This window comes from Pseudorasbora parva, chromosome 1 (assembly GCF_024679245.1).
Source record: "Pseudorasbora parva isolate DD20220531a chromosome 1, ASM2467924v1, whole genome shotgun sequence".
Lineage (NCBI taxonomy): Eukaryota > Metazoa > Chordata > Actinopteri > Cypriniformes > Gobionidae > Pseudorasbora > Pseudorasbora parva.
In genome coordinates this window covers 54,726,626-54,754,153 of record NC_090172.1, presented here as the reverse complement: position 1 = coordinate 54,754,153, position 27,528 = coordinate 54,726,626, and the positions used below count along the sequence as shown (strand labels likewise).

The following is a 27,528-nucleotide window of genomic DNA, read 5'->3' as shown; positions in this document are numbered from 1 at the left end:
GCTGATTATACAAGAACGCAAAACTTCGAAGAACTTTGTTACGTGGAACAAAATGGGAAATTTAAATTTAATATCGCGTTCAATATAGACAAGAGCGATTGTTATACCTATTTTTTGACAAGTGCTGTAAACATGAACCAGCCGTCCAAACATATCCAATGGAATCTTCCCCCCCTTTTTAAGACCATACAGCATTGATACAGCATGAACCATGAACCGGATGACACCGAGGATTATGCGAATAAAGAAGGCAATGATAAAACCGTAATATGGACAGAAAGGTAAACATGCTTTTATTCTCCCTAAGCTCCCCGTTTAAGCCTGTCATTTGGGCAAAGAAGATCTTATAAAAGTGATAAGTGAAAATGGGCTTTATGCTGCCTGCATGTGCTATCGGAATGATCATTAATAGCCTTCTAGTTTCCTAGTTAAAAGATGGGACGTGAATACCCTCTCAGTCAAAATTTTAACTTAATGAGCTCATAATCACGACTTTCAGAAGTGAGAAGTATGAAATTTCCGTTAGCATGTGAAGGCATTAGTTAGCAAGGCTAGGCTTTAGGCCTAAGTTACTCAGGTTTTCAAATTGCAGGCGTGCTTGTCTTGGTTTAGTTCATTCAGTGTTTTGAAGTCTGAACCAATGAACCTTAAAATACCGACTCATATTTCCTTCACGGAAGTGACTTCTTTTTGGATGATCCAATTGTGAATGTTATTTCTTGCCAGTAATGATGACTGACTAGATTGAAAGACAACAGCTTTTTTTTTTTTTTTTTGGTAAAGCAGAAGATCAAAATAAGATATCAGGTATTATTCTTATTATTATTATTATTATTATTATTATTATTATTATTATTATTATTATTATTATTGTGGTGGTGTTTTCCCTAGCTTAATGACAAAGAAGTCATACACTTTGATTCCCTTTAGCTTTGCCTTTATTCTTTCTGTAAAGACTTAAGAGACTATATGCAAATCTAGGAATCTGGAATCTGTATGAGTCTATCAGGTTTCTGTGCAGGAGAATACAATGTCTGCTGGGTCTGACATACATCAGGATATTCTCAACCAGGAATCATTTACATCTAGAAAACAAATGTTGTTTCTATTGTGTGTGTGTGTGTGTGTGTGTGTGTGTGTGTGTGTGTGTGTGTGTGTGTGTGTGTGTGTGTGTGTGTGTGTTTTCCTCATTGTAGACTCAAAATACATTATGTACATTTTCCCCCCAAAAATAATGAATGAGCACTACAATTAACCCTATTGAAAACTTGGCAAGAAAAGACTGTATGGGTCACACATTATTCATAGATTATTATTATTTTCATTAAAAATTATATTAAAAGTAGCATTATTGGCAGTAATGTTGATAAGTATTCTTTTTTTAATTAAAATGTGTTGCTGTCAAATTGCTTTAAGAATATTCGTGTACATTTTTACAAACATGTCTAAATGGATATGAAAATAAAATTGCCTGAATTACTGAAGTATTTACACTAAATTATAATTAAAATCACAAGATGACCTGATTAATACATTTTTATTATTTATTTATTTAATTGATATATTATTTATTTAATTGATTTATTGATCCACCCCATTCAGTTATCGAGAGTGATCACACTATAGAGTTATGCTCATAAGTCTACATACCCCCAAAATATCCAATCATATGACTACAGTGCCGTTCTTTTCTCGGAGAAAAGCTTAACTCCAAGTCTTCCAGAGTCGCGGTCAAAGCTGATTCAAAAGTAAGTAAGTAAGTGAAATTGATTTGTATAGCACTTTTCATAGATAAAAATCACAAAGTGCTTCACAACAAAGAAAGGAAAAGACCGCCGTTCGCCAGTTTCTGTGTTTACTAGAAGCTCGCAAACGCAACTCAGCTGTCGTCATTATGGCCCCGCCCACTGACTCTATACACGATGTGATTGGCCCGGCAAGAGTTAGGCGATTACAGCTCAGAAGGGTATTGAGAGTTGCTAGACGACACTCGCGGGCAGATTAAATTTGCTGCCGCTAGGGTGCGTCTAGATTTCTAGGCTAGCCATACCCTATAGTTTCACATAACAGATGTTGACATGTAGTCCACAAGGTATCAATTTGAGCCCGGAACTGGATGACGGCCCGGCGAACAGGACATTTCTGAATGGTTGGTTTAACTTCATATCACTTTGATCTATCTTTGTATGTTCTGGCAGGGTAATGTTAGCGCAAATGTTATGTGTTTACTGATGTATACGTTAGTTGATTGAAAAATTGATGTTACAGCTAATGGTCATGAATTTTTTTTTCCGGTATATGTAGGCTTGTCTGTGATGCGTAACACTATCTATGCAGTGTTAGGTACAACTGTCAGGGCTGGAGCACTGACATTCGGTCACCACAGGAATGTTTCAACAGACACTGTTTTAAACCTTCTACAGAAGTAAGCTTAGTGTAGTGTTACCACATTAACTTTCTCACCAATAACACAATAACCATAATGAGTTGTTCCTTATAAACGTGGGATTATGAATTATATTGAGAACATCATACATAGAAAGCATGCTGTAATGCAAGTTAACTTACCCTGTAAACTTTAGCAGCATTCATCGTGAAGCGTGCACGCGTTTCAAACTATACTCACTTCTTCTGGAGGTGCAGCAGAAACACGAAGAGCTGGTACATTACCAATCTTTTTTTCAGGAGCAGCTTCTTAGCAAAACCTGCTTCGTACTGACCATTGTTTTTAAAGCAATCTGGTGATAAATGATTTGTGCGACGCAAACAAAAGTATTGACGTTGATTCGGGTAATATTCCCGACAAACAAAACTCAGCTACTGCGTCCACAGCGGTTTGGATCTAGGAACATCAAAATGACTGCTGTGTTCATTATTACACCCAAGAACAGAACACCACAATCACTTAGACTCCATTCTGCTCCAGCGTAATGGCAGACTGTGCTGATGATAGAGCTCACTCAGGGCAGGTCTGAGGTGAAACGCTGCTGTCAATCAACCGTCGTGGAAGGGGCGTCCGACCGTCTGAATGGCTCAGTTTGAGACAGGAGAAAACATATAAGGAGATTAAAAAAAAAAACACTGGATGGATTTTTATCGTAATAGGATGGTTGTGTACAGGCACTGCCAACACACATTTCAATACAATCAACTTGTAAAAGTGCATGTACCATTATATGACCCCTTTAAAAAAAAAAAAAAAAAAACAGTTCAAAAGTTTATACACTCATCAGACATAACATTATTGGTGACAGATGAAGTGAATAAAACTGATTATCTCTTCAACACGGCACCTGTTAGTGGGCGGGATATATTAGGCAGCAAGTGAACATTTTGTATTCAAAGTTGATGTGTTAGAAGCAGGAAAAAAATGAGCGAGCGTAAGGATTTGAGTGAGTTTGACAAGGGCCAAATTGTGATGGTCAGAGCATCTCCAAAACTGCAGCTCTTGTGGGGTGTTCCCGGTCTGCAGTGGTCAGTGTCTGTCAAAAGGGGTCCAAGGAAGTGGTGAGCCGGCCACAGGGTCATGGGTGGTCAAGGCTCATTGATGCACGTGGGGAGGGAAGGCTGGCCTGTGTGGTCCGATCATACAGACGAGCTACCGTAGCTCAAATTGCTCAAGAAGTTAATGCTGGTTCTGATAGAAAGGTGTCAGAATACACAGTGCAGCAAAAGGGGACCAACACAATATTAGGTCATAATGCTATGCCTGATTGGTGAGATCCTTGAATCTTATATTGTGTTACCTGGATGATCAATGACTGTTTGTATGCTTATAGTAGTTAATCATGAGTCCCTTGTTTGTCCTGAGTCCTTTATTCAGAAAAACCCTCCTGCACATTCATTGTTTTTCTAGCATGTTTTGCTTATTTGATCCCTTTACAGTGAAAACATGAACTTGTCCTCAAGATGGCAACACAATGCATTAAGAGCTGAGGGGTGCACACTTTTCTTATTTTGTTTAAATATATATTTATTTGATTTAGCGTTTCCCTTTAGAATCTGCATGAAATATTTACACGTTTCCCAGAAGACAAAATAAGTTCAATTTATTGTCCCAATCATCCCATTCAAAACACGTATACCCACCGGCTCTTAATGCATATTCTGCAAGAGATGTGTAAACTTATGAGCAGAAATGTACATCCCAGGTTTGTTTCAAATTCACCTGTCTTCAGTTGATTGACTCCACATTACTGACTTTATCAGGTCTCACAGTAACAAATGTAATGTTGTTCAATGTTGCAGAGGTGCCATGAATGCATTTACACAGGAGTTACAGAATCACACAATTACAGAATTTTTTTTATAAAATTAATGTTTTAAATCTTAAATTAATTCTATGAAGCATGAATTAGTGAATAAAAATGTAAAGTTATAAATTCAAATCTAAAACTATACATTATGTAAAATAGATTTTCTGTCATGACAAAGGTTAAGGCCGCAGTGATTGTACTAACATATTTACACAGAAGCAATTTGTAACAGAATGTAGAAAAAAATGCAATACTTTCAAAAGGCACTGAAAATGTATTTGCTTCTTATAACTCAACTAGGGCTGTAGCTGGGGTATCCGGGCCCCTGGTGGGGGTGTAGGATGGGCTGCAGGGGCCCTCTGAAAGCCAGGGGCCCTAGAGTCATCACTGCCTTTCACAGCCCTGAACTTCATTCAACTCAACTCCAATTTAATTTATAAAGCTCTTTCAAAACTACAGATATGGACCAAAGTGCTGTACATAAAATAGCATAATATCACAAGATAAATTACTACAACAGTCAAAAGCCCAACTAGTTTAACAAAAGCAGTTTCACTTGTGTTTTGTGACAGGCGGTGTGATAATCTGTGGATCAGCGTGTGGCAGCATAAACAACGTTTGGCTCCACGTCCCTCGTGCTTCTTACTGGTCTTCTGCTCTTCTTCTTGTCTAAATTTAGAGCTGCATAGTTCAAGTCTTCATCTTGCTCCTGGAAAAGCACATTAAAAAATGCAAACATGCTATGAATGTACGTAATCAAATAGGTGAAACTGAGGAGGTTAGTAACACTTTAAACCATAAAGCACATGCATATCAACTTTTATACATTGATTAACCAAATTACTTTTTTTATTTTGTCAAAATTCTTCAATCCACTCTGTTTAATGCCCTTTTGGTTTCAGCGATCTAAACTAACTATAGAAGCAAACTATCAAATTCTGCAGGCAATTAGTTTTATTTTCATGGACTAGTTTGTTTCTCTTCAGTTACGTTTCCTTAATAAAGTCTTCTTGCCACTAGTTAGTCACCATGGTGGATATTCATACTTTGCCATTTGTTATTTTGTATATTTAAGCCCTTTTACTTTGCCATTTGTTATTTTGTATATTTAAGCCCTTTTAAGTTTCTTCGTCCGGTGTTGTTGCCGTTTCGTTGCTGTCAGCCTGTACATTTACCTGAGTTTCATTTATTTATTTATTTTCATTTATTTTTTAAAAAACAATATAAATTATAATTGACAAAAAATATGATTGATATATGTGCAGACAATTGACAAACATAGTCACTTTTTTGATTCCTTGCCACTGTCGCCTTTGGCTTGCTTGCTAAGTTGGGAACACACAATTTTCAACTAAATATCCAAATAAATTGAATTACTGAACTAAATTAACTAAATCAAATAAATTCTAGATCTGCCCACATTGTCACTATAAGATAACTGAAATGAGCTGATGACATCTGTTTTCTCCAGAACGGCTGTACAGCCAAATAACATTCAGTTGCATTATTTTCCTGTTTAACACTGCGTGAAGCTGCTTTGAAACAACCAGTATTGTAAAATTAATACATTTTACTAAAAATAAAGTTTACTTTTAGTCATAGTTGAGTTGGCTGAGCAGACAACCCTCCCTGTCCGCTGAGCCATTTAAAAAAATATATATTTATACAGGCTTAACATTTAATATAATAAACCGGAGCAGAAACCAAAGCATTTCGTTTTTTTGGAATGATTTTGATTATATTTGTACACAGGGACTTATACTGTACTTTCAACTATAGGGATTTCATAGATGTTGCTCATTTTTAAACCCTATTGTTACAACCAGCCTCCCCTATAATGGAGAATGAAATACCTTTCGCTGAAACTGTTTGTTCATCTCTTCATTGTTACTGTGGTGCTGAGTATCTAAGAAAAACAAGACAGTCCTTATTATTACTAAACAGCACTTATCATTACTGATATCAGCAGTACAGAAACGTATTAACAATTCATCTAATGGTTAAAGGTTTTTGTTATTGGGTACGTGTGTTGTTTACGTGCCTCGTCTCTGCTTGTTTCTGATCAAGACTACGATCACAAAAACAGTGGGAAGCAAAAGCAAACCGCTCAAGATCAGAGTCAGGGTATAATAGACGTGACAGGATCTGGATGCGTCTTCAGCCGCACCTGTTAAAACCATTTAAATAAATAAAAAAAGAGAGAGACGGAGAAAGACGGAGAGAACAAGATTATTATTGAAAGATAGAAATAAAGAAAAGTTGCAATGAAAGAGTGTCAAATTGAGTTTCTCTTTTAAACTGGGAGACACATACCACAATCTGCATCTGCAATATCCTCTTTAAACTGATTAGTCTCTTTAAAGATAAAAAAACAAGAAACAATACAAAAGAATTAATAGTAATAGTTTAAATATGTTTGAAATAAATAAATGATCCCAACAGATCAAATGAAGACTCGGATATTACCATTTATTACCACTAACTGTGTTTTATCATGAAACTTCATGTAGTTCCTCAAAAAACTTCCACAGTAAAACATTCCTGAGTCAGAGACGTCCACATCGATTATCTTCAGGGAAGAAAATGTTTTGTTCACTGACATCTCTATATGATCCTTCTTAAAGCCGTTGAAATATATGGAGTCCGCTTCTCTTTCAGTCACATATCGAGTAACAACGCAGAGTGGTAGAGATCCATTTATCTGCTTGTACCAGGCTATGTAACTGGGCTCTGTCAAGTGGTTTGAACACAGAAGAGAGACCGTAGTTCCACGCTTTACCTCTTTCACCAAAGTTAAAGATGTTGGTTTTACAAAGATGAGACCTGAAAACAAACAATAATGTCATAAGAAGCAAAAAAGACATCGATTCAGATTCAAATGTAAGCTGCATTTTGCATTTAAACTGCATCTACAATATTGTGTGTCATGTCTGAAATGACAAAGTAATTCATGTAACACAGTACTTTCAGTGATATGATGTGACTTTCTTCTGTGGAGCTTAAAAAAAGATCTTACGAAGGTCATTGGTGTCCAAAAACATGTTAGCACTTTGTTTTACAGTATGTAAACTTAAGAAAGTGCTGGGTAATTTAAGGTAACTATGTTTAGGGTTAGCATCCAGTTTTATAATAGGTATGTATTAAGTATAATGTATGGGGAACAGGACTGCAAAATAAAGTGCCAGCAAAAACATTGTTGGAGGCCTTAAAGTAAAATATTTGAATTGGATGAACTTTCCCTTTAATACTGTGAAGAAAATATATGAAAGTGATGAGATTGTTCAGAATAGTCCTAAACCCTAAAACTACAATATGGGATGTTTCTCAATGCGTCTTGAAAATAGCTTTGCCGTGTTTTCAAAATCATTTAATGATATTTAAATGATAAAGCAATGGCAATTTATATGATATAAACAGATTTTGTAGAACATATGTCTACGCCTGGTATAGTATACTAGCTACACATTACATATTATTTAATATATAAATCATTCATTGTCTCAAAATATATAGCAAATATCACAAATGTATATTTACCTAATAAAAAGAGCATCAGAGGAAGTGTTGAAGACAAATTCATGTTTACGTTCCAGTCATATCGACTCGACTGAGAAGAACTAAATTGAGCTTTATTTATTTGAAGGGGGAGTGGCTTTACTCTGTCCATGCTGCCATCAGTAGCAAAGCTGACTTTAATTTACACCGTTTAGAACAACTTTGAAAGAGCACTTGAGGATTTTCCATAACCTGTTGCATTTTTATGAACTAATAAAAATAAAAAATAAACTAATTTCTCAGAGATCTTAAATGATCTAAGTTTTTAAAACAAATTCTCTAGATTTTGATTTCTTTTTGTAGAAAGAGAAAGAAAATCAGCGTCAAATCACTTCTGAGTAGATCTATACACCTAGCTATACATATATGTAAAATAATAAACATAATAAAATACAGCAGTTATTTGTTTTTAATGTATTTTAAAATCTCACATTTGGCACCATCACAATGAACTTAAGGCTAAACGTCTGAAATAAAAGGTTTATGGTCTAAATATGAATATGTATGTGTGTGTGTGTGTGTGTGTGTGTGTATATATATATATATATATATATATATATATATATATATATATATATATACATATACATATACATATACATATACATATACATATACATATACATATACATACACATACACATACACATACACACACAAAGCTTACTGACAGATTTGCGTTGCTAAATCTTCTGAAAGTCTCTTCTCAAAACAATGAAAATAAAGCTCAGTCATTAGGTGGAGCCATTTCTGTTGTATATGATTGTGAACATGTTTGAAATGTTGCAAGTCATCAGAGCTATATAAAGAGCAAATTGGTCACACAGTTTGTGTGTGTGATAATTTTTAGCCTCTCAATTAATATGAAAATTGTACAAAATGTGTAACTATAAAAGATTGAGCAAAATATTTTTGCATAGTTGTAGTGTAGTATGAAACAATATTTTTCTGTTATCTGATGTTGATTGAAGGTGGAGCATGGCTCTTTATGCACTGGTCTTGTGGTTTTGGACTATGAGCCTAGGCTACAAAAAAACCTCACTGTCACCTAGTAAGATCGAGAGTGGAAAGAAAGTGCTCACACCTCAGCGGCTGAAAGTTTCCATTGAACCAACCGACTAAACTACAACTCTGTGATGTCTGACATCGTGTTTTAGGACGCTTGTGTTATATTAAAGGCCTAGTATGAAGTGTAAGAATTTCACACTATCACAAATGTTATTTATATTTAAAAATGACTTCCACATCATTCACAGATCAGGAGATAATTAATTCATATAATCTAATGCAAAATATCAGGATCCAAAACAAATTCCATGAGGGAACACACACTCTTCATAAGTAGGATTTCAGCACCACGGACAGAGACTTGTTATATTGGTTACATTTTATGTTATATACTTTTTTTATAAAAGTGACCAAATAAAAAGTGTGTGTAATCTGTTCATTGATTTGTTCATTTTTCTGCAGGTCTTGACTGCGTGACCCAACTTAAGTGGAGCGAGTCTAAGAAGAAAGATGGATGACTTGGCTTAAAAGAACAGTTGTCCAGTTTTTCGATCTCCTGGTCTTCTCTGATAGTGGTGACGAGGACAGAATGAGTACGATTATTTTATTTTCACCGTAGCAGCCCTTGGCAAGCAGCGAGGCGAGGGACCGTGAGAGCGGGCCGGTGGCGAGTGATAATGAGTGCCAGCTGCACGACACACCGGTCTCGTCTCACCATGGCGGAGTGACTGGAGTATAAAAGGAGGAGCACAGACAGTGGAAGATGAGAGAGGACCAGGCCTGGACTTTACGTTGAGTTTTGTTTGTTTTGTTATGTGTGTGCGGGCAGTCGCCCGTGAGGGGCTACCCGCGGTTTATTTTTGTTTTGTTTATTTAAAGTTGTTGAATGTTCGCTGGTTCCCGCCTCCTTCCTTCCCATCTAAGAGTCGTTTATTACATTGGTGAGATGAGACCAGTGTGTCGCGCAGCTGGCGCTCATTATCACTCGCCACCGGCCCGCTCTCACGGTCCCTCGCCTCGCTGCTTGTCACACAGCCCAGTTTAAATTAATGGCAGTATAAAAATGTTACTTTGATATTTTTATTAACGCTTCGTATTGTCTGTTTTTGTTTTGGTCTGTGTGATGCTGTTCGCTGCCAATTTACTGATAGTATTTTGGTGTCCAGTTTGTGAAAAACACAGCACTTGCTGCCATGGAAGCCTTTAAATAAACCGGGTCAGAGATCACAGCTTCCACCCGACCCAAAAAGCCTCGGCATCTAAAGATCACTATGAACGGGAGCATGTTAAAACGCGAAAAAAAAAAATCAACTCGTCAAACAGGAGTCTGTATGTGTTAGGGATGGGACGATACACTTAAACTCACGATACGATGCACCTCGATATGCCAGGGTTACGATACGATACGTCACGATACGATATCACAATATTTTTTTTTCTTTCCAAATCTGTGATTTTTTTTTTTTTATCACCTAAGTAATGTACTTAAACGAAAGGTAGGATTTTTCTCTTTTTTTGCATTTTGGTTCTATGTTGTTTAAAAAAAGGAGAATTTTCAGAAGTCCGCGACCACATCTTAAAAAGGGGTGCCAATAATTGTGGCGGGCACTGTAGGGATGTCAATCGATTAAAATATTGAATCGCGATTAACTGCATGATTGTCATGAGTTAACTCGTGATTATTCGCAATTTAATCGCACCTTTTTAGCAATTGTAAATGTATCTTAAATTAAGTTAAAATTAAGTTTTTAATACTCTAATCAACATAGGTATGGAATAATTTGCATGCTTTATGCAAATGTACATTTATTATAAGTGAAACCATACTTATTCAATAATAATCAATACAGCATGAAGACTAGACATATCAAAGGTCATAGATATGTTTATCTAAGAAATTGTTCATGTCTCTTAAGCCTAAACTTAAAAATAATGAGTAAGTAGTGATTTCTCTCATTTTAACAATATAATGGGAGTTTTTACACTGGCAGTTTAATTCAGAACAGGGCAAAGTTCGTATGAAAAATTGTTAAAGTGTACCAGTGAGCAAACCAGAACCACACCATACCTGGAGGAGGTCCATATTACACGAGTAGGAATATAGTGCAGCCCCTTTAAGAGATCCGCATTCCCTATTGAACTGCCGGTATTTTGCGTGTGCGCGCCGAACTGGGCCGCGATTCACGTGGACAGTGTGAAGAACACGGATGACTCGGGAGCGCGCTTGTTCAGGAAAGTAACCTGTGCATTCGTTTTAGCCCATTGTAATGTATTTAGTTCAATAAAACACGTGTACTGTAAGCGGGGTGATGGTGTTAATGATTTACCTCAGACATGAGCGAGAGTGAGCTGCAGTGCATCGCGCTCAGACTGCAGAGAAAGTGCTCAGTGAAAAAACACACTTTTCTTTCTGGAGTCTAATAAAAGTTAAACAAAAAAGATGGTAGTTTATGTAGGCAATAACTGCATTTTTGGTTTAGAATATTAATGCTAATGTCAACCATTTTCTTTCCGTATTAATATTTGCTGCTACATCCTTTGTCTGACTGCTCTCACTTTTTCCAACAACTACTCAGATCAAACAGAAAATGCGCGCTGCGTTTTGTTATGTCTGCCCCCCACACACACACACACACAAACACACACAATACACTAAATTATTTATATACTACGCAAATCATGCAGCAGTGCCATCTATCTTTATTTTGCGATCCATTTTTTCCACCTCGATGCGTTTCGTCACGTTTTGTATCGCGATATTTTGTCAAACGATATTTCGTCCCATCCCTAGTATGTGTGGATTTATTCTGTGCTGACAAAGGACCTACACCTAACCCGCCCCTAAACCTACCCGTCACGGGTTTAGCCAATTCGTACGAATTCAAATGATTTAGCCTCCTTGTAAAATACAAATTGGTTAAGATAACGTTGGACATGCACAAAAATCAGATGTGGACTGACAGTCTGAACACAGGAGGAGGGAGAAACAACTCTCTCCAATATTTTGAATTTGAACTGCAGTACCCATTTCATCCACTAGCTGTCAATATTACACACTGCACCTTTAATATCTGCTAACACTTTAGTTTGATGGACCCTAACAGACTGACTTTAAGTAACTAATTTTAATGAGAGTCATGTAGTTGCAAAGTTACTTCTAGTCAGTAGAATGTCTAAAGTGGACTATAATAAAGTGTAACCAGGTGAATTTTGCATCTTTAGCCAGCAGATTCGGTTAGTTTGAAAGCCTCCACTGCATGCAGTTAGTAAACAGTTTTTTTGATTCATCTTAGTATGTTCTGAACCACATGGGAATTTGCCCAATAATCTGATGATCAGTTATTTTCTGAAAGCATGTGGTCATGATGTCAAACTGACACTTTTATCTTGAGTGTCATACTTATGCGTCTCAATACCACATGCATGTTTACCGAGGTCAAAATGAACGCCTCCCCTGCACATAAAAAAACCGATCAGCTCAGTTCATCAGATTATCTGATTATCGTGAGACATGCTATCTGATTTGGGTTTATTTTAACATCAGGGTTAACCCAAACCACAGGCTTTTGCACAAACAATGCATAGGATGTGAACGCTCCAATCAGAAGGCAGAGACTGTCAGAAGCATCACTTCCTGTGAAAGAGTGACCGAGAGAAGCTGCTCAGTACAGAGAGAGAAGTGTTGATGTGAACTTCAGCGGACCAGCACTGACATTCACAGATGTGTTAAATATTTGATTGATCTAACCAACACCTTTCAATACACACACACAAAGAAAGTGTCAGAGCAGAGTTTCTGTTTAAAGCCGCTTTACCAAAACAAAAAGTTTATTTAAAACGTAATGTTCATAATAATAATAATAATAATAATAATAATAATAATAATAATAATAATAATAATAATTAATAATAATAAATTGAATTGGTATTAAAATAAAAATTGGAAAAATAATATTGCATTTAATAAAATAATATATATAGAGAAAAAAATGAAGCTAAATTAGATCCTGAGATGTTTGTTTGCACTTTGGCTCAGTCTTTTGTACATGCATTGCTTGCACACATTGTGGTTTGATCATTTTCCACCCACAGGACTGACCTCTCTTCTGTTTTAAAGCCCGTCTCTGAATCATAACCACAAAAACATCCTTCTCAACGAACAAACATTTGTGTTTCATTAAAGAAACTCAAGCCACACCACTTACCGATCACCTCTCGCTGATTATGTTTCTTATCATTAAATGTAAATGAATAAATAAAATAAACATTCGTTTCAGCAAAGGCTCATTGAAAAAACGTGCCTCTATTATTATTATTTTTTAAACTCATTCGTTGATTTGGATGTTAAATCATGGATGTGTTGCGTTCCTGAGATGTGACTAATAATAGCGTACATTTAATGATCCATCTGATGTGGCTTCTATCAGTATTTGAATGTATGTTGTAAACAGATATTCTGACGTGCAAATAAATAATCATATATGAAATCATTTATTTTGTTACAGACCACTACTGCAGACTTCATCACATGTAAAGAGGCAGCTCTCTGTTGAACATCACCTCAGCGCTTCTCACTTTGCTCTGAGTGGCTTCTTCCTGTCTCAGTTTCTTCAGGAAATGATGCGCTCTTGCCGCTCTCAGACCGTAGACACATCGTTGCACAGTCACGCTTGTGTGGGTGAGAATACTGTATACCTATCAATGTTTGAAACATACTCACTTCAACGTCTGAGATCACAAATTCACAAATAATGTAACGTTAACTGCAGTGATCTACACTATTAGAAAACTGCACAAACTTTATAGCCTGACAAGCCAGACCCACATCAAGATGTTTGGTACTGGAAACTCACCATTGACAGGGCTCAATCTGAGGGGCGGGATAAACAGTTGTCTTTCAAACTCCCTCTGCACGCGATAGGATAGCGCTACACCAACCAGAGCAACGAAGGTGAAGCAGAGCTCGTTGATAGATTAAACATTCGCCGTATCCGGTCAGCAAAACTCAATTTTTAGACGACACTCGTGGGCAGATTAGATTTGCTGCCGCTAGGGTGCGTCTAGATTTCTAGGCTACAAACTTAATGCATTTCTGTATAATAAAACTTAGTTGTCTATATTTTTTTCTAGAAAAGTCTGAGAGTTTAATTTCTTTCATTTGCACATGACTGTGATTGGTTTTATGGCTTAATTCACAAAGTTTTGTGGCTTTGTCAAAAACTAAATAAAACAAAGACCTTAGGGAAAAGCCAGTCACATACTGCTCTCTATTAATACTTCTTGTTACTTGTCAACATCCTCACCAAAAGCAAGAAACTCAGTTGGAAGTATTACTGTCCGGAATTCCTTTCTGCTTGATTTATCAATATTTCCTGTTTTCAGGATATTCTCATCAGGGAATAATTTACACCCATAATAACTGGAATGATCAATGTATAAAGAGCTCAGAAAACATCTCTCCTATCCTGGGCCCTATACCAATGAGCTCAAATTAACTCAAGCTCTGGCAAGAAGAGACTATTTATTCACACATTTTTCACAGATTATCATCATTCAAAGTAGCATTAGTAGTATTTATAGCAAATAATGTTGATGAGTTTTTTAAATTTTTTAAATAAAAATATTTGTTGCTGTTATATTGCTTTAAGAATCTTGAAATTAAAGTCAAATCATCTTTTGAAGATTAAAGGATTAAATGTGATGTGAAAGTCTGCCTAAATCATTCATTTAGTAATACTGATAAGCTGAATTAATTAATTTTAATTTTAATTTTTTGGTAACTAAATTGGGGTAACTAGAGGTGGGGTAACTAGAGATGCCGTAAATGCTTTTACACAGGAATTGCAATTGCAGAAATTACTTTATCAACTGAATGTTTTAAAATGTGAAAACTGTGTATCACTATAAAAACAGGAATTAGTAAATACAAATGTGAAATTATAAATTTTAAAATCTGCATTTTACATTTACATTTATGCAGTTGGCAGATGCTTTTATCCAAAGCGACTTACATTGCATTCAAGGTACACATTTTACATTTTTGTAATTTTTGTCAAAATCTAGATGTAAAAATTTAAAAGTAAAATTGTTTTTCTGTCACAAAGGTTAAAAGGGTTACTTCACCGCTTTATCATATTAAACTGTTATTCCCTTAACTAAAACGAGTTGATACATACCTCTCTCGTCTGAGCGTGCACTTAGGGTGCGTTCACACTTGTCATGTTTGGTTCGATTAAAACGAACCCTGGTGCGGTTGCTCGGTTAGTGCGGTTCATTTGAACATATGTGAACGCTGCCATCCGAACCCTGGTGCGCACCAAACAAGCGGACCGAGACCGCTAAAAAGATGGGTCTCGGTCTGCTTCCAAACGAACTCTGGTGCGGTTCGATTGATATATGAACGCAACACGGACCGAAGACATGTAAAAGGACCAAAAACCGGACGTAATGTCACAAGATGCGACGCATAATGCAGTTGATTTGACGACGCGGAAAGATCGGTGTATCCAAAATGAGTAACTTTAACATTAGAGGGCAAACGTGGAGCAACGAGGAAGTGCCTAATCAATATTTGGTCAGACGAGCATGTTTCGAAAATGCTAGAAAAAACACACAAAAAGCATACCTGGCTCTTCTCATCAAAGTTCCTGTGTTGCCCATTATTAGCAGGTGCAGACGACAGCGGCCGTCTCTGTTCTGCACAACGGAGCAAATCCTGCTGCTGTTTTGAATGTTTTGAACATTTTATGAGCTCTTCATGAGTTCTCAGCGGGTAAAAATAATGCCACATGTACACGCATAAAATGATCGCGTTTAATCCAGCACACAGCGTTGTTTTGAACATTTCATGAGCTCTTCATGAGTTCTCTGGTAAGAAATAATGCCAAATGTGTTACACGCATAAAATGATCGCGTTTAGTCCAGCACACAGCGTTGTTTTGAATGTTTTGAACATTTCATGAGCTCTTCATGAGTTCTCTGGTAAAAAATAATACCATGTACACGCATAAAATGCCTGCGCGAGTAATCCAGCACACAGCATTGTTTTGAATGTTCGGTAAACGAGCTCCTACATCATATAAACCGACCAATCAGGTTGTGAGCGTCTCCCTGTGCCTTTGGTTCGGTAACTTTAGGTTCGCTGTTAAAAATGCCCGTGTGAACGCTAAGCGGACTAGGACTATTATGTTTGTTTTTGTTTTTTGGTCCGAACCAAACGAACCGAACTACAAGTGTGAACACACCCTTAATCTCTCTGACGCGGGCCGACGATCTGATAGATCTAAGCTAAATGCTATCAGATCGTCACCCCGCTTCAGAGAGATTAAGTGCACGCACTGAGACGAGAGAGGTATGTATCAACTCATTTTAGTTAAGGGAATAACATAGTTTAATATGAAAAAGCAGTGAAGTATCCCTTTAAGGCCGTAGTGATTGTACTAACATATAATTTACACAGAAGCAATTTGTAACAGAATGCAGAAAAAAATGCAGTAGGCTACTTTCAAAAGGCACTGAAAATGTGTTTTTCTTATAACTCAACTAGGGCTGTAGCTGGGGTATCCGGGCCCCTGGTGGGGGTGGGGGTGTAGGATGGGCTGCAGGGGCCCTCTAAAGCCAGGGGCCCTAGAGTCATCACTGCCTTTCACGGCCCTGAACTCAATTCAATTCAACTCCAATTTAATTTATAAAGCACTTTCAAAACTACAGATATGGACCAAAGTGCTGTACATAAAATAGTATATAACAAGATAAATCACAACAACAGTCAAAAGCCCAACTAGTTTAACAAAAGCAGTTTCACTTGTGTTTTGTGACAAGCGGACTGATAATCTGTGGATCAGCGTGTGGCAGCATAAACAACGTTTGGCTCCACGTCCCTCGTGCTTCTTACTGGTCTTCTGCTCTTCTTCCCGTCTAAACTTAAGCCCAAAGTATACTTTGGCCGTCAGCACACCTTCCCCATGACGTCCTTTTCGTCATCAGGAGGGTTTGTGGACATCCGCACACCCTGTCCACATGCAGCCCATTTTTGAGACTGCGCAGACGTTGCGGGTACAACAGTGCAAGAAAGGCAGTGCACAGTGTGTAGTCGTCAAAATATAGAATGAAAAAGCTATTGAAACACAACAAGCTTTAGAAATTAGTTAAACGCTATAATGGGCGGCAAACTTGATGAGCATTTGTCAAAGTTTGTGTTGTTGTTTCTTCTGAAATTTTTTGCAGCGGTTGATCCGCTACTTTACTTTTTTGATCCTCCCGAGCAAATGTCCTGTTGATGACTGGACTCGGTGCTGCCCTCCGATGTCTGGTAGAGTATAAAAAAAATTGCACTGCGCATGTATCGAGCCATCCGTGCCGATCAGTGATTGAGTTTACTTTGAAAGCTGCGCGTGCGAGATGAAGTATACCCGATGCTTTAGACCTGTGTATGTCAAGTCATCTGTCATGTACCGTAGGTTCTGTTCTGCTGTTTTTTTCTCCTTCTTTTTTTTGTCCCCGTGTTTTGGTTTGATCTAGTTTTCCCTCAACTTGTTTGTTACCGCAGTGTTGTTCTGATTAGTTCACACCTGTTTGTTGTTCTGTTGATTGCTATCCCTGTGTATGTAAGCCCTCAGTTTCAGTCCTTTGTCTTGCACTGATGTTGATATTATTTCCAGTTCCTTGTTTAATTTTTCTGTCTTAATTTTTCCTCGTAATTTTCGTTTAATTTCCTCTCGTCTTTTGGATTATAAAGACAGCGTGCGTGAAAACATCTAGCTCCTGGCAACATAAAAAATGCATGCTATGAAAGTACACAATCAAATAGGCAAAAGGTTTGGTACACCATAAAAACATGGATATCATTTTAAATTTTGTACATGCATTAAACAAATTTACTCAATCATTTTTATAGCAGCTCATTTTGAAATAATGTTACAACCAGCCTCCCCTATAATAGAAACAACATAAATTTTATTTGAAATACCTTTCGCTGAAACTGTTTGTTCATCTCTTCATTGTTACTGTGGTGCTGAGTACCTAAAAAAAACAAGACAGTCCTTATTATTACTAAACAGCACTTATCATTACTGATATCAGCAGTACAGAAACGTATTAACAATTCATCTAATGGTTAAAGGTTTTTGTTATTAGGTACATGTGTTGTTTACGTGCCTCGTCTCTGCTTGTTTCTGATCAAGACTACGATCGCAAAAACAGTGGGAAGCAAAACCAAACCGCTCAAGATCAGAGTCAGGGTATAATAGACGTGACAGGATCTGGATGTGTCTTCAGCCGCATCTGGTAAAACCATTCAAATAAATAAAAAAAGAGAGAGAAGGAGAAAGACGGAGAGAACAAGATTATTATTGAAAGACAGAAATAAAGAAAAGTTGCAATGAAAGAGTGTCAAATTGAGTTTCTCTTTTAAACTGGGAGACACATACCACAATCTGCATCTGCAATATCCTCTTTAAACGGATTAGTCTCTTTAAAGATAAAAAAACAAAAACAATACAAAAGAATTAATAGTAATAGTCTGAATATGTTTGGAATAAATAAATGATCCCAGCAGATCAAATGAAGACTCGGATATTACCATTTATTACCACTAACTGTGTTTTATCATGAAACTTCATGTAGTTCCTCAAAAAACTTCCACAGTAAAACATTCCTGAGTCAGAAACGTCTACATCGACAATCTTCAGGGAAGAAAATGTTTTGTTCACTGACATCTCTATATGATCCTTCTTAAAGCCGTTGAAATATATGGAGTCCGCTTCTCTTTCATTCACATATTGAGTAACAACACAGAGTGGTAGAGATCCATTTATCTGCTTGTACCAGGCTATGTAACTGGGCTCTGTCAAGAGGTTTGAACACAGAAGAGAGACCGTAGTTCCACGCTTTACCTCTTTCACCAAAGTTAAAGATGTTGGTTTTACAAAGATGAGACCTGAAAACAAACAATAATGTCATAAGAAGCAAAAAAGAAGACATCGATTCAGATACAAATGTAAGCTGCATTTTGCATTTAAACTGAATCTACAATATTGTGTGTCATGTCTGAAATGACAAAGTAATTCATGTAACACAGTACTTTCAGTGATATGATGTGACTTTCTTCTGTGGAGCTTAAAAGAAGATCTTATGAAGACCGTTCCTGTTACTTTATTTTACAATACATGTACTAAGAAAGTACTGGGCATAAGGTAAATACATGGGTTAGGTTTAGGGGTAGTATAGTTATTACCCAGTTATTACATTACTATAATAAGTAGTATGTACGGGGAATATGACTGCGAAATAAAATTGTTGCAGTCCTTTAAAAATGTAAAATTAATAAAGTAAAATATTTGAATTGGATGAACTCTCCCTTTAAAACTGCAAATAAAATATATGAACGTAAATGACTAATGATAAGATTGTTCAGAATCTAGTACTGAAGTAAACTGTTTCTCAATGCGTCTTGAAAATAGCTTTGCCATAGGTTTTCAAAATCAGTTATTTAACTATATTTAAATATCTAAGCATTGGCAAATTATATGATATAATCTATATATTATTTATTAAATTCATGGCAATCATTCATTGTCTCAAAATATATAGCAAATATCACAAATGTATATTTACCTAATAAAAAGAGCATCAGAGGAAGTGTTGAAGACAAATTCATGTTTACGTTCCAGTCATATCGACTCGACTGAGAAGAACTGAATTGAGCTTTATTTATTTGAAGGGGGAGTGGCTTTACTCTGTCCATGCTGCCATCAGTAGCAAAGCTGACTTTAATTTACACCGTTTAGAACAACTTTGAAAGAGCACTTGAGGATTTTCTATTACATGTTGAATTTTTATGAACTAATAAAAAATGAAAAAATAAACTAATTTCTCAGAGATCTTAAATGAAAATATAATGAAAAAAATCTGCATCACAGCACTGACCCATCTGGTTATGGGGCGACGACTTGTCTACCTAGTTTGGCGATATATGTGCTCCTGTCTGTCTATGTGTGGAAAGTTTCTTACATTGCATTTTATCTGAGCCAATCCGAATGATGTAGATAGACCTTGAAAACGGTATAACTGTTGGGACAATTGTATGTACGATAGGGCGGGGCAACGAAACGGGAAGAGAGGGTGCGCGGCCTACAAACTCCCAGTGAGACTTGAAGCTGGCTTCTGCTTTTGAAACTGCAAACTATCCTTAAGTAAATTTTTCTTAATTATTTACACTCCTGACTCTTGAGGTGTTTCTCAATGTCAAGGATGCTTCCTTGGAAGAACTGATCCTTCCAAGTCACTTCCTTCAGAGGCTAGGCGAGGCTCCTCTTTAGCATTCGGAGAACACGTAAATCGAACAGTCCAGCAAGTGCACATCATTGCGTCATTACATCAGTGACAAGGTCCGTTGGCCATCAGTGGCCCATCAATAATGTAATGTGTTACGTTATTTGTATATTTTTTATATCAATACAGTAGTAATTTGTACCGGCATTTAAACTGTAAACTTTACCAAACATTTGTTATAACCGTAGTAAATATAAGTAATGTAAATAAAAGCATTGTGGCAAGCAGGGAGGCGAGGGAGCGTGAGAGCGGGCCGGTGGAGTGATAATGAGCGGCAGCTGATCGCCACACCAGTCTCGGCTCACGGCAGAGTGACGGAAGTATAAATAGAGGAGTGTGGAAGACGAGAGAGGACTAGGCCTGGACTTTATGGTATGGTTTGTTTATGTTTTATTATGTGTGTGCGGGCAGTCGTCCATGAGGGGCTTACCCGCGTTACTTTCGTTTTGTTTATTATTTATTATAAAGTTTTTAAACGTTCGCCGGTTCCCGCCTCCTTCCTTCCCATCTAAGAACCCCGTTACAAGCATATTTGCCCCGTTCACGCTCCGACTCCGCGAACGTCTGAAGATAGCATAGCTGATCGCATAGTATTGTGGGTGATTTGAGAACGTGAAGAGCGCGAAGGCTACTCATATGCATCCTTTCCTCTATATGAAATATTTTTCGAACGAAGGACTCAGACCTTGGTTGAAATTCCGAGGATCCTCGACATTGGAACAGTCCTTCGTCGGATGTCGATGACGTAGCATCCTTGGAATTCTGGCTTCCGAGGATCCTTCCTTGACATTGAGAAACACCTTTGGTCTTCATTTCTTCACTACTGGTCCTGGGTCATAAGCTGTTAACCCCTGACAAGGAAGAAGAGAGGAAAGGAGGAGGCAGACGAATGGAGGGGTGGGATGGGGCTGGGGTCTGTATGATGCGAGTCTGAGCTTGTGTTGTGAGAATGTTAGCCATAACTTAAGATTTTTACAGTTCAGTTCTGTGACTTGTCCATGAAGAGAGATAAGGCAGTGCTCAGGGAATGATAGCAGACCCAGCTGTCAAGCTGACCTCCCAACCGAGAGAAATAGGGAGACGGTGGGGGGTGGCAGACGGGTTCTCCCGGTGCACCCTTCTTTAGTGGGAAAATCTTGTCAATTGCGCTGAGTGTCCAGTTAATCATTTCCATTTCAGTATTTTCAGGAGTCCAGCAAGCAGGGGGTCAGAGAAAAAGAGTTGACAAGACAAAAAAGAGCAAATGCTAGAGCGGAGCGGGAGCAGTGAGAAAACACGTCTGCCCTGTATGAGATCAGAAAGTCGAAAGATGTTGATTGAAGGTGGAGCATGGCACTTTATGCACTGGTCTTGTGGTTTTGGACTATGAGCCCAGGCTTCAAAAAAACCTCACTGTCACCTAGTAAGATCGAGAGTGGAAAGAAAGTGCTCACACCTCAGCGGCTGAAAGTTTCCATTGAACCGACTGACTAAACTACAACTCTGTGATGTCTGACCTCGTGTTTTAGGACGCTTGTGTTATATTAAAGGCCTAGTATGAAGTGTAAGAATTGAACACTATCACAAATGTTATTTATATTTAAAAATGACTTCCACATCATTCACATATAGGGTGACCAGCCGTCCCGCGTAGCGCGTGCGCGCACAGCGTTTAAAGCCAAATTCATGCGTCCCGCAAATTGAGACCGTGTCACGCATAATTAATGCTTGCTCAAAAAAAAAGTTGGTCGCTCTATATCCTCTTGCCTCAGGCAGCCAAACCAACATTACTTGACAGATCAGCACGCTACTGTTGCCACACCCACCCCTCAGTTGAACTGCTGTTGTCAACTTTTTCGTTGTTGTCATGACAGCACACGGACGTGCATACCAGACACAATTGGAACTTTTTAGATGCGCACTTTCCTATTCGAAAAATGACGGCAATCATCAATTAAAAAGAGAAGGAGTGGGTACAAGAAAGACTCGAACAATTAATATGTGTGACTGAAAGCTGTTGAGGTGGATACCGAGAGAGCTTTTTGTCACCTTTGCAAAACGTCTTTCTTAATCGGACATGGAGAGTAAAATATGATGTCAAACGACATCATCAAAAAAATGCTTTTCTTTCTTAGTAGTTTTGTCTTGTTTCTTGTCAAAATATCTAAAAATTCTTAAAACAAGTATTTACTAGACAAGCAAAAGTAATTGTTGGGATGGGGAACTTCCATGTTAGTAAAGTCTGCACTAAAAAAAAAAAAAAAAAAAAAAAAGCATTCTTGCTTAGTATTTTTGTCTTGTTTCAAGTCTAAATATCTAAAAATTCTTGCATTAAGAAACATTTAAAAAATGTAAAAAATTATTGTCTTGTTTTGGGAACAAATAACTCAAAACTAAGACAGTTTTTGCTTAAAATAAGACAAATAATCTGCCAATGGGGTAAGAAAAATAATCGTTATTCAAACAGAAAACAAGATTATTTTCTTACCCCATTGGCAGATTATTTTGCTTAATTTTGAGCTATTTTTCCCCCAAAACAAGACAATAATTTTTTACATGTCTAGTAAATGTTTCTTAATGCAAGAATTTTTAGATAATTAGACTTTAAACAAGACAAAAATACTAAGTAAGAATGCTTTTTTTTTTTTTTTTTTTTTTGCAGTGCAGACTTTACTAACATGGAAGTTCCCCATCCTTCCTCCCCTTCTCGTTCCGTGAACCTCTGGAGTTAACTTTACTTTTACTTTAACTTAATTTTTACTGTTCCTGTGGTGTTGAGCAACTACAATTACTGTCAATCCTATAATTTTGTATTATAATTTATTTAAAGTGAGTAAATTGTAATAAAAAATAAATAAAGTAAAATAGGCTAGCTAAAGTAAATCGTAAGTGGAATCGTAATCTGTCAGTTCATTGAATTTTTAAAATTTTATGTTAAAAATACACATTGGTTGGCCAATTCATGAGCATACATCAGCATTTACACATGTTTAGGGAAATAGGGCATTATTAATATACCATGTAAGCTGCTATGTGCTAGAAATGGGTAAACCACTAACCACTGCCCGTGGGGTGGGCCGCATCGCCGCGCCAGGCAGTGTCCCACATTGTCCCCCCGAAACATACTCTTTGTCCCCCCTTCGGCTTATTAGCAGGTGGTCACCCTTTTCACAGATCTGGAGATAATTAATTCATATAATCTAATGCAAAATATCAGGATCCAAAAAAAAATCCCATGAGGCAACACACACTCTTCATAAGTAGGATTTCAGCACCACGGACAGAGACTCATTATATTGGTTACAATTCATGTTATATACTTTTTTTTATAAAAGTGACCAAATAAAAAGTGTGTGCATTCTTTGATGGACGTTTAATGATTTGATTCAACTAGCAGTTAATCTAGTTGTTAGCTAAGACCTAAACCAGCTGTTTGAAAGAGATAAAATAAGGTCTGGTTTTTATTATGCAACAAAGGCAAGGCCAAGTAATCTGCTCATTGATTTGTTAATTTTTCTGCAGGTCTTGACTGCGTTACCCAACTAAAGTGGAGCGAGTCTGAGAAGAAAGATGGATGACTTGGCTGAGAAGAACAGTTGTCCAGTTTTTCGATCTCCTGGTCTTCTCTGATAGTGGTGACGAGGACAGAATGAGTACGATTATTTTATTTTCACCGTAGCAGCCCAGTTTAAATTAATGGCAGTATAAAAATGTTACTTTGATATTTTTTATTAACGCTTCATATTTTTAATTAAACAATTTTATCACCAAAGATGTCTTATTTGACTGTAGACACCACATCTACCTCAAAGCAAGATAAACGCTCGTATTCAAACATTAATGGTAACACACTTATTTTTGATAGTCCACTTAAAACGTAAGTTTACCCCAAAATGAAAATTAATCATTTATTAGTCATTAATCCCTCGCCCTTATGTCGTTCCAAACCGTTGTTTATACTTCAGAACACAAATTAAGATATTTTTAAATTAAATCTGAGAACTTTCTGACCTATTCTACTAACTATAAGTAAATGCAACTACAGGTGAACTACCAGTCATTTGTCTGTTTTTGTTTTGGTCTGAGTGATCCCGTCCTCTGCCAATTTACTCACAGTATTTCAGTTTCCAGTTTGTGAAAAACACAGCACTTGCTGCCATGGAAGCCTTCAAACAAACCGGGTCAGAGATCACAGCTTCCACCCAAAAAGCCTCGGCATCTAAAGATCACTATGAACGGAAGCATGTTAAAACGTGGAAAAAAGTCAACCTGTCAAACAGGAGTCTGTTTGTGTGGATTTATTCCGTGCTGTCAAATGACAAATGACCTACCCCTAACCCGCCCCTAAACCTACCCGTCACGGGTTTAGACAATTCGTACGGATTCATATGAATTAGCCACCTTGTAAAATACATACAAATTGGTTAAGATAACATTGGACATGCACAAAAATCAGATGTGGACTGACAGTCTGAACACAGGAGGAGGGAGAAACAACTCTCTCCAATATTTTGAATTTGAACTGCAGTACCCATTTCATCCACTAGCTGTCAATATTACACACTGCACCTTTAATATCTGCTAACACTTTAGTTTGATGGACCCTAACAGACTTTAAAGCTGCATTATGTAATTATTCCATCAGTTAGAGGAAAAAAAAGGGTAGTTTGATGACGCCAAGTTTGAGCTCAGTGGTTTTCACCTCACAGCCGATGAAAAATAATCGGGATAGGACTCGGGCAGAAATCATGTTCATGGATGTGATTATTAAGGTTACTGTAGTGTAAAGCAGAGGAGGACTGAGTGTTGTGGAGCTGAGCACAGCCGCTGGAGCGATTGTTAAGCAAATACTCGGCTTGCGAGCAGCAGGACTTTTATTATGTCGGGACGGGACACAGTCGCCGGCGCCATTTTCACTTTTCTGGTCATGAGTATGAGGTAATGCAGGTCTGTTTATGATATTAGATACATTTAAGTGTGTTTAAAATGATGTTATGACGTTACACTGTGCGTTCTGCTGTGACACTTGTTCACACTGCTAAGAGTAAAGCGCTTCTGTCTAATAAAACCGGAAACCGAGGGTAACGCAGATATGATGCAATTGATAGGCGTCTCAGACGTCCCGGCTCCTTGGTTAAAATAGGAATTTTCTCACAATTTACAAATAGTTGGAAACATTTGGGATATTGTAAGAACTCAGCTGAACAAAATATATAACGCTGGCCTAGCTGTTTTTGGATACTTTACTGCAAAAATACTACATAGTGCACCATTAAGTAACTTGGCATGTGAGTAAACTTATTCTAATAAAGAGTACTCTACTAATACTCTAATGAGAGTTAATTAAATTAATGAGTCATGTAGTTGAAAAGTTACTTCTAGTCAGTAGAATGTCTAAAGTGGACTATAATAAAGTGTAACCAGGTGAATTTTGCATCTTTAGCCAGCAGATTCGGTTAGTTTGAAAGCCTCCACTGCATGCAGTTAGTAAACAGTTTTTTTGATTCATCTTAGTATGTTATGAACCACATGGAAATTTGCCCAATAATCTGATGATCAGTTATTTTCAGAAAGCATGTGGTCATGATGTCAAACTGACACTTTTATCTTGAGTGTCATACTTATGCGTCTCAATACCACATGCATGTTTACTGAGGTCAAAACGAACGCCTCCCCTGCACATAAAACAACCGATCAGCTCAGTTTATCTGATTATCGTGAGACATGCTATCTGATTTGGGTTTATTTTAACATCAGGGTTAACCCAAACCACAGGCTTTTGCACAAACAATGCATAGGATGTGAACGCTCCAATCAGAAGGCAGAGACTGTCAGAAGCATCACTTCCTGTGAAAGAGTGACCGAGAGAAGCTGCTCAGTACAGAGAGAGAAGTGTTGATGTGAACTTCAGCGGACCAGCACTGACATTCACAGATGTGTTAAATATTTGATTGATCTAACCAACACCTTTCAATACACACACACAAAGAAAAGTGTCAGAGCAGAGTTTCTGTTTAAAGCCGCTTTACCAAAATAAAAAGTTTATTTAAAACGTAATGTTCAATATAATAAAAATAATAATAATAATAATAATACATTTAATTAGTATTAAAATAAAAATTGGAAAAACAATATTGCATTTAATAAAAGTATATATAGAGAAAAAATGAAGCTAAATTAGATCCTGAGATGTTTGTTTGCACTTTGGCTCAGTCTTTTGTACATGCATTGCTTGCACACATTGTGGTTTGATCATTTTCCACCCCCAGGACTGACCTCTCGCTTCTGTTTTAAAGCCCGTCTCTGAATCATAACCACAAAAACATCCTTCTCAACGAACAAACATTTGTGTTTCATTAAAGAAACTCAAGCCACACCACTTACCGATCACCACTCGCTGATTTATGTTTCTTATTATTAAATGTAAATGAATAAATAAAATAAACATTCATTTCAGCAAAGGCTCATTGGAAAAATATGCCTCTATTATTATTATTTTTTAAACTCATTCGTTGATTTGGATGTTAAATCATAGATGTGTTGCGTTCCTGAGATGTGACTAATAATAGCGTACATTTAATGATCCATCTGATGTGGCTTCTATCAGTATTTGAATGTATGTTGTAAACAGATATTCTGACGTGCAAATAAATAATCATATATGAAATCATTTATTTTGTTACAGACCACTACTGCAGACTTCATCACATGTAAAGAGGCAGCTCTCTGTTGAACATCACCTCAGCGTTTCTCACTTTGCTCTGAGTGGCTTCTTCCTGTCTCAGTTTCTTCAGGAAATGATGCGCTCTTGCCGCTCTCTGACCGTAGACACATCGTTGCACAGTCACGCTTGTGTGGGTGAGAATAAACCTATCAGTGTTTGAAACATACTCACAAATAATCACAAATTCACAAATAATGTAACGTTTACTGCAGTGATCTACACTATTAGAAAACTGCACAGACTTTGAATTTCTGTAAATTTTACAGACCGAGTATAATGCAACTTAGTTTTAAATTAGTCTGTAACAGTCTGTGAGTTTGATGTCTTTATTGTGTTTCATGGTTTAATTCACAAAGTGTTGTGGCTTTGTAGGCTTTAAAAAGAAAAGAAAAAAAAGACCTTAGGGAAAAGACAGTCACATACTGCCCTCTATTGATACTTCTTGTCACTTGTCAACATCCTCACCAAAAGCAAGAAACTCAGTAGGAAGTATTACTGTCAGAAATTCATTTCTGCTTGATTTATCAATTTGTACTATATTATGTACACTGCTAAAAAAATCCTGTTGCTTTTACAGGGAAAAAAACTAGCACCTGTGGTTGCCAGAATAACTGAAACCGTAAATTATATTGTAAAAAGGTAAATATATTTACAGAACAACCTGTACATTTTACA

At 37.1% G+C, this 27,528-nt stretch overlaps 1 protein-coding gene and 1 long non-coding RNA gene across 2 annotated transcripts; one reads left to right on the top strand and one right to left on the bottom strand.

Moving 5' to 3' along the window:
* On the top strand, positions 1-27,528 carry LOC137077609 (uncharacterized). The gene is made up of 5 exons (XR_010905272.1): positions 1-281; positions 9,282-9,412; positions 13,325-13,497; positions 23,652-23,782; positions 26,815-27,528. It is a non-coding gene; the product is annotated as an uncharacterized lncRNA (long non-coding RNA).
* Positions 4,690-7,843, bottom strand: LOC137077578 (uncharacterized). The gene is made up of 6 exons (XM_067445252.1): positions 7,794-7,843; positions 6,723-7,079; positions 6,570-6,611; positions 6,298-6,423; positions 6,110-6,162; positions 4,690-4,965 (listed from the first exon to the last, which is right to left on the bottom strand). The coding sequence occupies exons 1-6, from the start codon at positions 7,834-7,836 to the stop codon at positions 4,849-4,851; spliced, it is 738 nt and encodes a 245-aa protein (XP_067301353.1). The 5' UTR covers positions 7,837-7,843; the 3' UTR covers positions 4,690-4,848.